Source organism: Diprion similis, chromosome 9 (genome assembly GCF_021155765.1).
Source record: "Diprion similis isolate iyDipSimi1 chromosome 9, iyDipSimi1.1, whole genome shotgun sequence".
Taxonomy (NCBI): Eukaryota; Metazoa; Arthropoda; class Insecta; order Hymenoptera; family Diprionidae; genus Diprion; species Diprion similis.
Window position 1 is genome coordinate 4,992,581 of NC_060113.1, and position 15,874 is coordinate 5,008,454.

General features: G+C 38.3%; 1 protein-coding gene across 4 annotated transcripts; it reads right to left on the reverse strand.

Moving 5' to 3' along the window:
- Positions 1-739: 739 nt before the first annotated feature.
- On the reverse strand, positions 740-12,502 carry LOC124410698 (tafazzin). Of its 4 annotated transcripts, XM_046889275.1 has the most exons (6): positions 5,359-5,418; positions 5,160-5,284; positions 4,703-4,831; positions 3,539-3,782; positions 3,096-3,350; positions 740-3,015 (listed from the first exon to the last, which is right to left on the reverse strand). In XM_046889275.1, the coding sequence occupies exons 2-6, from the start codon at positions 5,272-5,274 to the stop codon at positions 2,976-2,978; spliced, it is 783 nt and encodes a 260-aa protein (XP_046745231.1). In that variant the 5' UTR covers positions 5,275-5,284; positions 5,359-5,418; the 3' UTR covers positions 740-2,975. The 4 variants fall into 4 exon arrangements, with proteins under 4 accessions (XP_046745231.1, XP_046745233.1, XP_046745230.1 ...); XM_046889277.1 differs by lacking the exons at positions 5,160-5,284; positions 5,359-5,418 and adding an exon at positions 12,434-12,502; XM_046889274.1 differs by having other exon boundaries at positions 5,160-5,399.
- Positions 12,503-15,874: the final 3,372 nt, after the last annotated feature.

Sequence of the window (15,874 nt, forward strand, 5' to 3'; positions counted from 1 at the left end):
TATGTATATATTTGAGACTACCTTTAACAGTTTTAGGAAAACAAAATATCATATCTTGTCTTTTACTGTAATATATTTACCTACTCATGTACTGTCCAGCTACCTGGGATCGAGCTGTAACGAGATCTGAATAATGTTAGAAAGTCATTGGCTCCTTTCACAATTTAGAATCTAGATAAAACTTACAATTAGAGACTCTTGACCAATATTTCACTGATAATAGAAAAAAATAGATACAATCGAAATATATAAAATACAGCATTGATTCGCTTTTTGTGAGCATATGAATTTTTGTAAATATACGTTACTGAGTACCATTAGTATGTATGGTGTGAAATATAGTTACTAGTTACGTGAAATCATTCTCTTTCTATGTAATAGATGTATGTCTGATGAAAATAATGTTTCTACTTCCGAAAGATTTCAAGCAGCACAAATTCTCTCTTTTTGAGAATACTTTCGTTACAGCGTGTATCCGGAAACAAATAGGCAAATAAAATCATACAAATACATGCGAAACATTAATTATGTTGAATTATTGCACAAAAGACAAGTGTTACCCACGTATTGATTATTACTATTACTATTATAGAAATGTTGGAAAATATCAAATAATTATCAATCGTGATATCCGTTGTTTCTGTCTTTATTTCATATCTCTCACTGTTAAATTGTTATTTGAGCCCGGGATCTTGTCTTCGACAGGTCACCGATTCTCTTGTCAAACCATTTTTCTTTGACAATACAGTTAATTAATTCTAGATGGCACCATGTTAAATATAATACATTCACAGATGCAGCTTCGCCCAGGTACATAATGAGACAGTTTCTGATATACATATTTCAGAACTGTCAGTAATAGTGATATTACAGCAAAAATTTTAGTATACCTATATTTAAACAAGGTTCATTTGAATCTGGAAACTGGTTTATTTAAAAATATTGTTGACGTGATATTGATATTTGTACAAAAATTGGTGATCCTTTACTTTATTAACGGATTTTTGTTATCTAGTTTGTTATAAAACTGGGCACTCTGATTATCCGGAATTTATTTATTCACTATTATTATTATAAATATTATATGTTGAGATTTATCTTCGTTTTATCTATTCAAAGTTTATTTCTTGCTCTGCATGGCATAATATGCATTATAACGAACAAAATTCAACCATTTATGAGGAGTGTGCATATTTCTTTCACCTTCGTATGTATAAATAGTAGGTCACCACATGTAATTTTTAAAAATGTATGCTATTGAAATGAATATCAACTTTAAAGTAAAAAAAATATACATATATAAACAACCACTCAGTCAGCTTTTTGCACCAACTATTGATAGAATTGTAGTTTGAACTTCATTAGCGTAAGACAGCATTGTCAAAAAATATATCAACCAATACAATTTTTTTTATTATTTACAGTTGCAATGCGTGCGTATTCCAATTTTGAATCAATGAAAAAATTATACTACATGCTGAATATAATATAAAAATCAATCATGTGATAGTGCGTATGCAAACTAATGCCAAACACGAATACTTCCAAGTTATTTCAGATGTTGAATGGTGTACATTGAATTTCTGTTCAGCAACAACATGTATACGACCTGTATGTTTAGCTAAAAAAAAAAACACCCAGCATCTCTATTTGTAACCTCATGTAACAGTGTCTATTTCTAAATTGTGGTAACAATCTGTGTGCTGTATAATTTGTCTGTGAATATTTAACAAATGTATAATATAATAACAATCAATTCCTAAAAAGCTCTGTTTAATCGTAAATCATTTCTTACGTCCACAAATATCATCTCCGTTCGTGTTTTAATTTATTAATAGTTAAAGATTGTTTAGATACAGTTTTAAACGGATCGATCTTGAGTGGTCAACATTCGAATAGTCCGATAGATTGAAATGAAAGATCGAACCCCACCTCTGAAATTAATTATTCTGTATTTATTAACTACATAACAACGCTGATAAGAACTGATAACAATATTGGTCATCGTAACCAATATAGATTAAAATTGTTTTAGCCTATATTCCGGACACCTCAAATCAGTAATTGAATCACCTACAACCTGAAAAGTACTAAATATCTATGCGTATGTGTATGTTTAAGAGGAATACTACCATTATTTATTATCATTGTGATTATTAACATTATTATTATGTTTTTTCAACAATAGATTAGAGAAGACGTTTAATATACTAAAAATTAATGTACGGCGGCTGACCTTTTTACAATAAATATTAGAGGGTATTAGTTTACACATTTTTCGAACTAGTCGTAGAATCTTTCATACTATTAAAATCACAAATGTTAATAAATGTATAGATACTGTACAGTATTTATGGGGAATAGTTAACGAGTAGATTTGATATTCATAGATAAATACCTGACCTTATCATATCGATTAACGGATCACATGAACTTGACAACAAACTCGTTGTTCGCTTGCATGATCTCCAAGCAATTATTTTAGTTTCATTAGTATTCTATTAGGTATGCATTATCATGTTTTTACGACAACCGATCATTCATTCTTTAGGTATAAAGAACCAATATCTAAATTCAGTCAAAAACAAGATCCAAGGGATTTGATCCTGGATTTCCAGAATTCTTTATTTCAACAAATAAGAAGTATGGGAATTTTATTCCTTATGTTCTCATGATGAATATGCAAAATTCTTATTGCATTTAGAAAATAGACACCTACCCCATCCGATCAGTAAAATTTTTCTAATACTTTTACTGTTATTTTAAGGCTGTCTTTACAGAGGCTTGTAAACGATATTTTCAAAACCTAGTTTTGCGATATTATTATATTATTAGCTGGAGTTATGGTTTTCGTATAAAAATTTCTTTTTCTTTTTCATGGTTGAATCACTGGTACACCTTTCCTTCCTACTATTGACATGGTTTTTGGCGAATTGTGGCTAGATAGAATGACGGCGAGAACCGCCTGACATCGGTCAAGACTGCAAATGAAGTTTCTCCGTAACCGATCGCAATCTAAAGGATAAAAATAATTTAGATCATACGTGATTGATAAATTTAAGTTTATTTTCAAGAATATCAAAGAGAATCCTCACCTCAAAAGTTCCTCTTGAATACGATCAGTGATAGCTTTCCTAGCATCAATTTCATTTGCTTTTGCTGATCTCAGCTCTTCCAACATTTCGCTGAAGTCTATGGGGTCTCCGTAATTCATTGTTACTTTTTTATGAGTTTTTATCATGTACGGAGGTTCATTAGGTAAAATGTCATCCATCCCCAAGTGGTAGATAGGAATTACTAACGGGGTCACCGGAGATTCTAGTATAAGTCTTCCTACACCCCATTTCAACCTGCATGCCACAGACAAGCCAATCAATACTATTACGTAGTTAAAATTTAGCTGAAATATAGCATCAAGTAATAGAAGCGGACAAGTGAAACCAGAATTTTTTTCTTCACTGCTTTTTTCACGGGCTCAATAATGAAGTAGAAAGAATTAGAACTAACTTACGAGACTAATATATTAAATATTTAAAACCTCGTATTTTCTTTGAGCATGTTCACTTTGCCCTCTGGAAATACATGGACCCATTCGCCGTTGGATAATTTTTCAATGCAAAAGTTCATGCTCTCTTGATAAACTCCTTTCCCTCTGACAACAGGTACACATTTTCCTAACATGAAGAAGTAGGAATGCCAAACGTTGGTGAAGCATATATCGTGCGCAGCTAGGGACCATCTTATCACACGCCTGTTTATCAAGTGGCGGAGATCCAGGGTAGCTGAAAAATAAGTCACCATTCACGATACATATTTCACCGATTTTTATCTGTCATAAATTTCTAATGAAATAACTAGCAACTTTATAAAGTGATATAAAAGGTTGATATTATTGGATGAAAGATCGTAATAATTCGAATGAATTTAGTAGTGATAAAGTTAATAGTCGATATTGCTGAGTCATAAATTATTATGATACACAGCATGACGAATACAAATTTTATTCAACAGGTAGCATGGCAAATATGTAGATATGCGCACACACACATCCAATGTTGGGGAAATACCGGTTTCTAACTTTTGTCACACTTTTTGGAAAATAGTCAGTCAAATTAATTACACAGGTCAACAAAAGAGAATGTTTTTTCGAGTTTATATTTAAGTAAATAAATTTTTATTCCAAACATCGAATAATAACCAAAATCTTCATTTATTACTTATGAAGTTTCGTTTTGTCTATTTACATTGATAAATAAGTCCTTAAGTTTTTGGTTGATAGCTATAATCTAAGTGCTTATTCAGAAGAACAAGGAAAACGTTTTCACCGAGACATAATGGATTTTGAACGACGTCAGGTACAGTATAATGAGAACACGATAGGAGATAACCTTCGGGATTCGATACGAGAAAGTCCAAACAAACATAAAAAAAGTACGAAGAATATTAATTAAAACAATTTCTTCTTTCGCCAATTACGTGGAAAAAAATCAAAATTTGTGTCGACTGGTGTTATCTTTTGCAATTCTGGTTTTCGCGCTGTGTCTTTATTCAAATTATTAATGATACTATGTTAGTTATTCCAAGTATTATTCGACCTAAAAATACATTCCGAGTTACGAAAGGTAACAAGTCGCTCGATTTCCACTTTTCTTACAGAAGTTGCTCGCTAACAGCATTAAGCTCGTAGTTCTAGTAACCTTACCCCAAATTCCAGGATCGTCGAAGCAGCTGTGATGATTTGATATGGTGATGAGAGGGACATTCCGAGGTCGACAATCCAAGGCCCTCGTTATGACATGTTTGTTGTATATTTTAGTTTTGTTCAGCCATTCTAGAATGAATATTAAAGGAATGAAAAAAATGAAAAAGCTTTTACAATCGAAAATGAGAAACAAGAATAGGTGAAAATCAGACTGTTTGGAGTAAATTCTGAAATTCCGTCACACAGGTTAAAGACAAAATTCAAATGATAATTGGGTGACATGTTTACATTGACAATGTATCGTGTCAATTTCTTCGAACGTAGAGAGAATACAGAATTGACACGTTACTGGAGGAATTTCAAGGTCTCGAGTCAAGTTTACGTCGTCTTTTAGGCTAGGCAAGTAACCCTGGGTTGACAAACTAGTGAAAAATAATAGTAAAAATAGTGTGTTAACCTAGAATGAACTTGGAGAATATCCCCACTGCTGCGAACGTAATCGAACTAGCGAACTTCCAAAATTTTGTCGGATTTCGAAGCTTCGGTATTATCCACTTGATGTCGTAAACCATTTCGCCCACACTCGCTAAACACAGAAATTAACAACGCGAGTGTTAAATATCCATTAAACACGATTATATTCCACAGTTAAATACCTGCCCGCGAAATATCGTCTGCTCTTTTAGCACTGCGCGGACGCCATCTTTGATCATAAGTCGCAAACACGTCACGTGACATGACGCGCGTTTATTACGAAATACTTTTGACTCGTCGCCTCCGCTAAGTTGCGATATTTAATATTTAATATTTAATATTTAATAACAGACTTTGTTTCGTTGTATACAATTCCTGCGATAATGTTCACGAATTAAAACAAACATTTCACCTTGGCAATATATTTTCAACATGTTTAAAAAGCGATCGTATAAGTTAAATAAAATATCTCACGTTGTACGGAAATGATTAATGCCTCATTACGTAATTTAAAGACGAGTGCTTGTTTCAGTCTCTAGCTGCCCGCCTGTATTTACAGAGTATTCAAATATTTTATTACATTATAGACAGAAGCACGCAAACGTTCAAGCCGGAACTTCTACGTTTTCCGGTATTTTTATCCCACGCAAGCCGCCACCGATTACAGTATATAAATATTTACTATATGCTTCACATATTGCATAATATTCAAGAATTTTACTTTTTCTTCATGCGTTTTAGAATAATTTTCCAAAAAAGCATGAAGTTATTTTTTACAATTCGTCGATTTTACTTTGTCATATTTATATTCAACTCTATCACAATTTGACGAGTCATCGCCTGAAAAATTGTACAAAAAAATTGCATTTTGAGCACCAAGAATCTGAAAATAGTAATGATAAAGTTAGGATCACCAGGTAGTTATTACCTCTTTCGGAGGGGGGGTTGAGGGGATTTTTTAGGTCACTGATCACGAATCCGTAATCAAAACTTTTCACACTCTAATTATCTATAACGATTATAAAATTAATACACTAAAAAGAAAAAACAAAAAAAAAATATACTTATGCTGTCGCAGGGTTGGTAAACAGGTGTTATATCACTTCGGCAGCATTTTGGTATTCAATAATTACACTTTGTCTAGTGAATACGTAATAAAGTATCTTGTCTCAACCTTTATCACTGAATATTCACTGATAATTCAACGGGGTTTAGCTGTTAAAACCTTACCGAAGGTGTACATATACGCCAGTTCTATGTCTCTACAAATATTTCAGATTCAAAGACTTTGAAATATCTCTCTTAATTTTCATGCGTCACCTCTTAATAAGCAATAATTGTTAACCTCGGCACGCTTATTCAGACGTTGGGATGCGAAGTTTAATTCGAGCCGAAGTCTCACTTGGAATGAGGAATACTAGCTGTCCTCGGATTTCACCAAAAAACGGAGAAAACGCGCTTATGGCAGGAGTATTTTGCTAATCGTAAGCAATAATTACATTGAAACAAATGGATGACCTTTTTACTGACATTACAGTTGCAATTATGATAAACGACAATTACTTGTCAGTCAAAGTTCAAGTTATGAGCGGATCCATGTCACTTAACTCAAAAAAAAACCGTCAAGTCACGGATCTTTGCGCCATTTGAAATATCCGTAGTATTATGTGAAAAAAAAATACAATTTCAAGGATTTTGAAATTTTTTCAAAAATGGCCGAGTTCGAGCTATGTAAAGTTTTGTATATCACTGTTGCACTGCTATGTTTGAAAATTCATATCTCCGAAAGTATACATCGGAGCGGACTGATCCTGCAATCGAGCTGTTCGTAAAGGAATGCGCTTCGATAAAAAAAAAGTTATTTGGGAAAAAAAAATTTCTTTCAATATTTTTTTACCGTTTCTTTTTTTGATTTCGCTGCCATTTCCGCGGGACTCACAACAATTCATGGAGATAATTTTTTTCGGATACCTGTATCCTTCCTCTTTAATCCTAAAAAAAAAAATTGATGGAGAAGATTTTTTTTTCACATAATACTACGGATATTTCAAATGGCGCAAAGATCCGTGACTTGACGGTTTTTTTTTGAGTGAAGTGACGTGGATCCGCTCTTATACACGATTCAAGAGCTTAGTATATGAAAACCGTCAAAAACATGATTTCGCTATAAATTGATACTCCAAAGTACTTGTGAAGTACGGTTAGAAGCAGTTACAGTATTCTTGAAAACTGAGTATCAAGTATGATGAATCGCTAACGATTATAATAATTCGAAAAATCCATCAGTCGAACAATAAGCTATGAAAAATCTTTCTTCCCACGAAAAACCGTCAAGTGTTATAAATAGTTTCCTCTTGACCGAATCTCATACGGTACAACTTTTCCCATTTATCGTAGTCGATTCACATCGAAGCTCTTTGCACTCAAGAATCGAGCAGATGCATCATAGGTATAGTAATCCGTGTTATACGTATGGGATATTCCACGCCAACTCGACCATATGAAATCAGTTCATATATATTTATTTTTTTTTACATTCTACTCGGTGAAAAACATGACCTGAATTTTTTTCACCCAAAATTAACACAGGATTAAATCGTAAGCGTCAAATAAGAGTCAACTTACTTGTAAATGTTCGGTTTCACCAATTCGATGATGAGCCACTCTAGTTAGTAAAGATAATTTTGGGTTTAAAAATTTTAGATGGTCGGATTTTAACATTGTTTTTTAATTTTTTGTGATTGTCGGAGTTTAACACTGGTCGAGTTGGCGTCGAACACCCCATATGTATATGGATATGTGTGTTTGTAAAATAAGATAAAGTCCAGGTTATTGATACCAATTAATCTCTGATTCAAGGATGATCGCTAAAAGTATATAATATATGCTTCGCGATACCTGAAAGTCTAATTAGCGAATCGCAGACCGGCTAATAAAATGCAGCGTTACTGACCCTTCGTTGATCCTTGCAAAGAGATGTTGTGTAGGTAGGCACGTATATATATATACACACATACACACATATTTGTAGGATGCAGGATGGTCCTTAGGGCACAAGGACGTGTATATAATATAATGCATATCGGTATGAACATGAAGTATGGTGTTCTCATTCGTTCGCGCGCTGGGTTCTCGTCTTCTTGCATGCATACCTAGATATATACATACGTATACGGTATATACATAGGTATAATACCCTGCAAGTCGGTCCGTTCGTAAAACGAGAAACGGGGCCCGGAGGAAAATCGAGATAAAAGATGGGGCCCTATTGGGGCCCGAGTGGCAGGTGGAGGGAGATCGTGCCGGAGCTGGGCCTGATCTCGAGAGGCAGTGACTTCGAGTCCGGCTTCGGGCCCCTATCCTCGCTCGAACGTATTTGGGCCTTGTATGGTTTGAAACCACCTGTAAACAGGGCGAAAACAAGCCCGTAAAACGCATCGGGGTCGCGTGGATAATTTCGTGAGAAGGTGTAATTACCCGATCGGTTTTGAAACGGTGGGAGGAAACCTGGTTGAAAAGTGAAAACCCGTGCTGCCCGGTTGTTACAAACAAGTGTTTAGTTTACACGCTGCATGCCTTCTGCACAGCACAGCACACCGCGTTCGCTTTACTCACGATGGAATGTAGAGTAAGTCGTGGATCGAGGGTTCGCTCTTCTTCGCACCATGGATCGTGAGAATATCACAGTTCGTAGACACGAGATGCTTTTGCAAATGTGCTTTTCTTCTCAAGTGCGTCGGTTGTGACATACCTATAAAGTATTGTGCAAAGTGATAACGAAAATCAACGACAAGTAGTGCAGTTTGCATTCCAGGAGGAAAATCCAAAAAAGTGTGAATTACGTCGTTGGAGAAAGTGTCGAATTGTAATTAAGGGACTGATCGACGAGTAATAAGTGGGGTAAGAAACGCGTGAATAAATTATTGCAAGTAACAAAAATCTTCCCCCGTCTCAAGGGTTGGTGTGATACACTCCAGTGATAATAAAACGTGCCGTATAATCCGTCGCACATGTGTAACCGGTAGGAAATGGTGACGAAAATAATTTATTAACGATGAAATTAGGGTTGAGAATTGAAAATCGGTAGCCGTACAAACCGTCCACACACAGCCTTTAACGAGGTCCTTAAACGACGTACCTACAACGTGCTGGGTTAATTCGTACTGCTCCGGGACTAAACCGCCAATTATTTTTATCCCCCGTAGACTATTAACATCCGTCCGCAGATCGAAACTGGCCTTTTATATGGTTCTACCCGGCTCATCATCGTGCGGTTTACCTGGTTGAAAACTTCTTTACAAACCCTAAACTGCGCACCATCCATTCGACATTGACTAATGGCTAAATTAACACTTTTTCGGCACCGGAAGCCTCGATATTAACTGCTGACTTTTTATCCACGCGTTTAATGATTTCCAGATATTTGTAATTTCCTCGGTTTTCATAACATATATATAACATCCACAAGCAAAAGCTGTGTGTGCAAATCTCTCCTTAATAGTTCATGCAAAAAATTTTTTTTACAATAATTTAGGTTCTTCCAATTGTCTCTATTATACATATATATTCTAATTTTCAGCGGAGTTCTGTCTTCTGCGCGATTAATTTCCTCCAAATGTTTAACAGCGGTTATAAGAGAAACGGAGCCTGCAGAAGATCGGTAAAATTATGCCCTAAAAGAAGTATCGTCTGGAAATATTCAGTGGAAGAGGTTCCCGGGGATCCGGGACCTTGCAAAGTGCTCGCGAGTGACTTTGAGATTTTTAAGTGGCGGTGTTGCAAAGTGTGTGGTTTTCTTCAGACGAACGTTTTAATGGCTGGATTGCCGCGGCTCTGCTCCTGAGCATCAAAGTATATATACCTAGACGGTGAAAGTCATCGGAGTGCATCTCGACGAAGCAATAAGGCAACGACAGGTATAAAGTATATATATGTATATAATATAATATAATATAATACACACGTATACGTTGTATTTCACGGGTTATACGACAAACGAATATTATAACACTGATTGCGTGGCGGGAGATTTAAAAAATCGATACCCAGATAGTCAAGTTGGTTACAATCGATCGCAAGCAAGGCACAATTCTGTATGAACAATATTCCCAGCGCTTTTCAGTCACGGTTATAGGTATGTACATTCATTGGCGTGTTACAATTTCGTTCATATGAATTCGTTTCGTTTTACGACCTCTATGTATAAGTATAATCCTATAATCATAGCCGTAGATCGGAATCTGAATCATTTCAAAGGCGCCTACGTACATTAAATCTTGGCACAGCGTCGACCAGCTGCCGATGATTGTTACTCAGTAATAACAATAAAATTAAATAATCCACGTACCACGAGCACCGGATGTGGTCGTTAATATTTTCCGTCTGCATAATGCATCTCGGTGTTATTGTTATTACGGAATTAAATTTCCGCGCGTCCAACAAAATATTTTCAATCATCATAGTATCATTATTTCTCGCCGCCTTTGATGATGTCGACTCAACGGCTACGGCGACTATATTCTACGGGGGCAGGTCTCAATAAAAACGTATCAGGTATAATAATACGGCGGTATATAAAACGTATAACCTCGCGGTCTTTCGGCCGAACCGCGACGATTCAAATACCACAAACTCAATCTCCCCGATAATCGGACGGTTCCTCTTCCCGAGGATTTTATTATTTGATAGCGACTTACGCGAGCGTGAAAATTATTCTTTGTTTATTTCCGGCTGAACACGTGACTCGATCGCAAAGCATTCCTGCATCTTCAACACAAGCTGTGATTGGCCAGAGAATTTGTGACGTCATTTATCGCTTGCGGCGCCATCTTGTTTCTAATTTCGAGCATAGTCTAACCTCTTTATTGCGGACATTTGGGGCTGGATGTAGTAGCTAAGGAGAAAAACTTACGGACAAAGACAAAAGCGCGGGATCATTTCGCGGTTTAATTGTTGCAAAAACTTAAGCCTTTCAGGAAAGGTTAAGAAATTGTGGCAGTTCGAAGAGTTCCCCGAAGTAATTATAAAGCCTTTTTTGTGTCATTAGCGCATGCACAGGCTGCTGCAATGGCGTGCTTCGTCCTCCCGGTATCTTAATGACCGAGATATGAGGGTTGACTTTACGCTGCCAACGTGGTTCAAATTACCAATTATAACATCCCCCTCCCCCCTTTGAAGAAAATTTTACACGTCGGTGACCTTTGACTTTTGAAAGTGTGGTATTAAACATATATTGTAATATATTTTCATCCCTTCGAGAAGAAAACTGCAGGCTTAAAATCAAATATATATGTATCTCGGAATACGAGTGACGTAGAACGAATTGGATTTAATTCGAAGTCAAGAAATCAGTTCTTCGTTGTCGCTTGTGGGGCATTTTTCGAACCTAGGTGTTACGCTTTGTCGTCAAATTGTAATTATTTCCAAGTTGGGAACGACGACGCACCGGCTGCCTAGCAGCGGGGGTTCCCGGTCCATGAGGCTTTGAATTGGCGGGCAACGCGACGCGGGGATTCCCCGCAAGTACCTCAAAAAATGATTGGTAACTCTATCTTGCGTCGAACGATTCCCCTGCGCAAGTCCAAATAATGAAATCGAGCTAAGCTTCTTCTCAACTCTAATCCTCAATCTACATTGCCTTTGTCTACGTACGTATATACAGTAAAATGCACAAAGTTCGTACAGAATTGAACTCGCATTTTGTTTCGGACCGAAAACAAGTTAGCCGGAAGGTTAAAGCATTTATGTATTTTATTTTACATACATATAACTTTAGGTTTTCACGATTTGAAACTTGTGATGATTACAGTAGTAACGAAAATTGTCTGGATAGCATCTATAAGAACTTTGTCAATTTGAGGACGGGATCAAGTTCATTCGGTTACCATCCTTGATATCCTTTTTAAAAATCTTCCCATACAAAATCCCCTCTGCAGAAATGTCTGTTTCTACCTAGATCGAATTGTCAAAATTACACATTCAATCATCAATCTCGTATATTTTGATTCAATTTAATTTAATTGAATTTAATGTAATCTATATTATTTTATTTGTTCTATCAGGGTTGAATTTTGTCCTGCGGGACTCTTTATCCGGGAAGATTTGGTCACTGGTAGATTTTGACCGGTTCATACGTCTGCCCATATCGGATAAATTCTTGTAACACTTCCACAAGGAATTTCCATGAAATATCGGAACAATAGTGTACACAAGGCTCGTAGGTGAGGTGTTATTAAAGGGTTTGTCATTCCGTGTTACCTTTAGCGGTTGCAGGTAACCGAAGAAAAATGATGTGCCCACGCGTATGCGAGAGGTCCATGAGTGGAGTTGGTGTGTGTAGTAGAGGCGCGTAGATGATACGAGTATGGGCATGGCACCTAACATATACACGAAGGAGCAGCTAGCGCGTAGACCGTCAGCTAGGAAGCATAAGAAGCTATGTGACTTGCTCCTTCGAAGGAGCGGTAGCCCGACTATCCGGTAACCCGAACGTCTTCTTCGAGAATGTCGGTTCGTCGACGATGACGCGGCCTCCAGCAGGCGTGCTCAGCATGGAAAATGACCTCGCGTTGTCTCAACTCGTCACCTTGGAGAGCCGTCAAGTTTCCCAAGGTGACGTTGAGCGCCCTGAGAGAGCCAAAGAAGCTTGCTGCGAATCCGCGGCCACGTGGAGCACCAATGAATGCATCCTTGCTGTAAGCTCGGAGAAAACGTTGCCCGGTCTTGAGGCCCAAGGAATAGGGAATAAGGCCTGGACTATAGTCATTACTGCTCGTTAATCTTCCCGCGCAAACCTTAATAAGCACCCTTGGGTGTCTAACCGGCACATTTTTCAAATCGTGTTACCGAAGGGCGTTGCGGCGGCAGTTGGTTCTCGACTACGCGCTCGAGGAGGTTGAGAACCCCATTCGAACTGGTCTCGAGACTCCCTCGCACGGGGAGGAGTCCGTGAGACTCCAACCACGGACCGAGTAAGTATGTTACGCGTACCGACGTGTGTAACTGCATTATCCACTGGTCTACCTGCCTGCATAACCCACTACGATCCCCGGGCCGGGGGAACCACCCGTTGTAATTTCACATCTTGGATTTGGGGGAGCGCAAATCACAGGGTACACCGTCGACCGGCGACCTCTGGGATGCCCGAAAGTGGAACCACGGAATTGCTTGATGGGCTTGAAAGATGGTGAATCCTAACGATAGAATTTCGACGGAAGTAATAAGTCTGGTTTTAAAAATTTCTTCATTATTTTAATAACAGCCCCAGATTTGCATTTTTGCATTTTTGAAAGCGAATCGAACCTGGTTGGATAGTCGAAAGTTGATTTCTTGTACACGGATCGATAGCAAAGAGTAATTCTGGTACCTGCAGATGTCGAAAACAATTCTTTTCGAAAACCCGAAATTCCCACGAATAACGAACTTGTTATTTAAAATCGTACTAACAAGCTCTGAGTACATATCGCCCTTCACTCTAATGTTCGAATATAATTTCGTTGTTTTCTGATCCCTTGTTCAGTTTTATGACACGAGGTTACGTATATTCGCTGCTGCACATGCAGCCTGCAGTTGCAGAGCCGATGCGTAAATCATCTGGCTTAATTAATTTATTACCGTGTTCTTTATACACGAATACCATCATAAGCATATCGCGTGACGGGAATTCTGCAGGCATAGTCACCGATTCGCGGAGATCTTATTACCGGTTGGATTATTTAACGGTCATGTGCGTGCAGTGAATAGGCAGCAGCATCTTCTTTTCAAGATAATTTTACGAGAAGAAAAAAATGATAGAATTTTATCAAACGAATACGATTTATGCCAACAAAAGTATGGCAAACGATGAACAGTGTGATAAACCGTGCAAGGCATGTACATCAGGATAGATTTTTTTAAGCGAAGAGGCGAGATGCCGGAGAAATATGACCGGCACTATACAGCAATCATAGAATATCTGGGCGGTAATTCGTGGCGTAGGAGGTAATGGCTTAATGGTGATTGAATGATCATAATAGTTATGCAACAAATTGAGTGAGTAAAGCATGGCCTGGCGTTTACGGTCGAGTATTAAAGGTACATGCTGTACAGCACAGCTTGATACATGCTGTGTGCAACATATAAGAACCATTGGAAACGCCGAGGTATAGTCTACGCCTATAATACGTGCCAGGTAGGATAGTAAAGCGAGGTGCAAAAAGTGTGCGTATGAAGTTGTCTGAACTTATATAGAGAATCGCCGCTTGATTGTCGGGTGGGTTTTATAATTTATCGACACCCGGCGATATTAAAATTCGCGGGGTAATTAAACCCTTCGCGTATAAAATATCGCCTTATGTATGGTGTGTGAACGCGTGTGTGTGTGTTTATATACTTGTATCCACGAGCGTCGCTCTAATCGGGAAATTTTCTCTTTTTCAATTTTTCAGAATCATGCTTTCGCCCGCCGCGGTGCAGGGTGCGTCCTCTAACGTCAACTTTCAAGGCGCACCCTGCATACACTGCAGAGAACTGTGCCCAGCCGGCTATGTACCGCACTTTTGGAGGTGAGTGTACGATGAGAATTTGGAAAAATTTCAAAGATTATTAGGAGACGAGGGAGATAGAGAGGAAGTTGCATAAAAGGAAATGGTAATTGACTTGGAGGTAGAAAATCGGCAAGATAATCATTATACCCGCTGCATGCGTGGCTCAGTAATTAAACTTTGTCTGTAATAGTGATTGGCGATTAGCCGTGAACATTGCCTCTACGTGTGAGGAAATCGAAAGAGAGAGATAGAGAGATGAAAAAATATCAAATCGGTTCGAATCTCCGGAGAGATTATTTATCCTCACAACGACGCACCCATCTGACAAAACGCGTTTAACACGCGCTACGGGACACGCGTTACCAACAACACGTACCACCGTGCCCATGGCATGCACCCCATCCATATCCGACTTACCGATCGCGAACGTGCAGCCGCTGCCCGTAAAACGACCGATACATTTTGCGGTGGCCTCGAGTACAACCGTAGAGAAATAGGATCCTGCAGGCTAAACCGCATTATAAACGTTCTTGTCGTGGCTGTTCTTATTGTACTCCGCAAACGTGAGGATCAACATTTTCCTCAAATCAATTCGCATGGATTTCAGCCAACTTTGGGTGAAAAACTTTCAGTCAAAAGTCACGTAATCTGAAAGACCGGTTCACGACAGTCCCTCTCTTCCAAAATCTTTGGAATTTCGATGATACCTTTACTTAAGATCCGGTGTGTTAAAAAACTTACCGATTGGTCTAGTCCTGGTGGTGTCAAAGCTTCTATTCGTGCAATTCCACCGCCACGTAGTCCATGAGTTGGAAGGCATCACTCACCGTGTCTCCGGATGACGTGAACTGGTTCCGAACGAGTGCAGCAGAGCGGTGGAAAAGGTTTCGTAGAAGCTGGCAGGGCAAGCAAGACTGACTTAATCTTTGATCGAGAGAAAGAGGAGCAGACGTGCGGACCTCTCCTCGGGGTTTCTCTTCTTTTTTCGATCACTGCACAGCATATCACAGAGGGAGGATGATACATGCGATGGTCGATATAAATTGACTCGGGCTGAAGACGGAAGCGGTTTGTCGGCCGGTCCTCCATTCGTTTGTATATGTATAATATATGATCGACGTACGTCGGTATGAGAAGACAGGGAGCGAGGAGAAGGATCAGGTCTCTGAAGGAT

Bases quoted from the DNA above. Each gene is read 5' to 3' on its own strand.
- LOC124410698 (XM_046889275.1), bottom strand. From the start codon at position 5,274: ATGGTTTACGACATCAAGTGGATAATACCGAAGCTTCGAAATCCGACA. The intron at 3,351-3,538 runs GTTTTAAATATT...TGTGGCATGCAG, and splicing joins ATGCTCAAAGAAAATACGAG to GTTGAAATGGGGTGTAGGAA. The intron at 3,016-3,095 runs GTGAGGATTCTC...TTTATCCTTTAG, and splicing joins ATTCAAGAGGAACTTTTGAG to ATTGCGATCGGTTACGGAGA.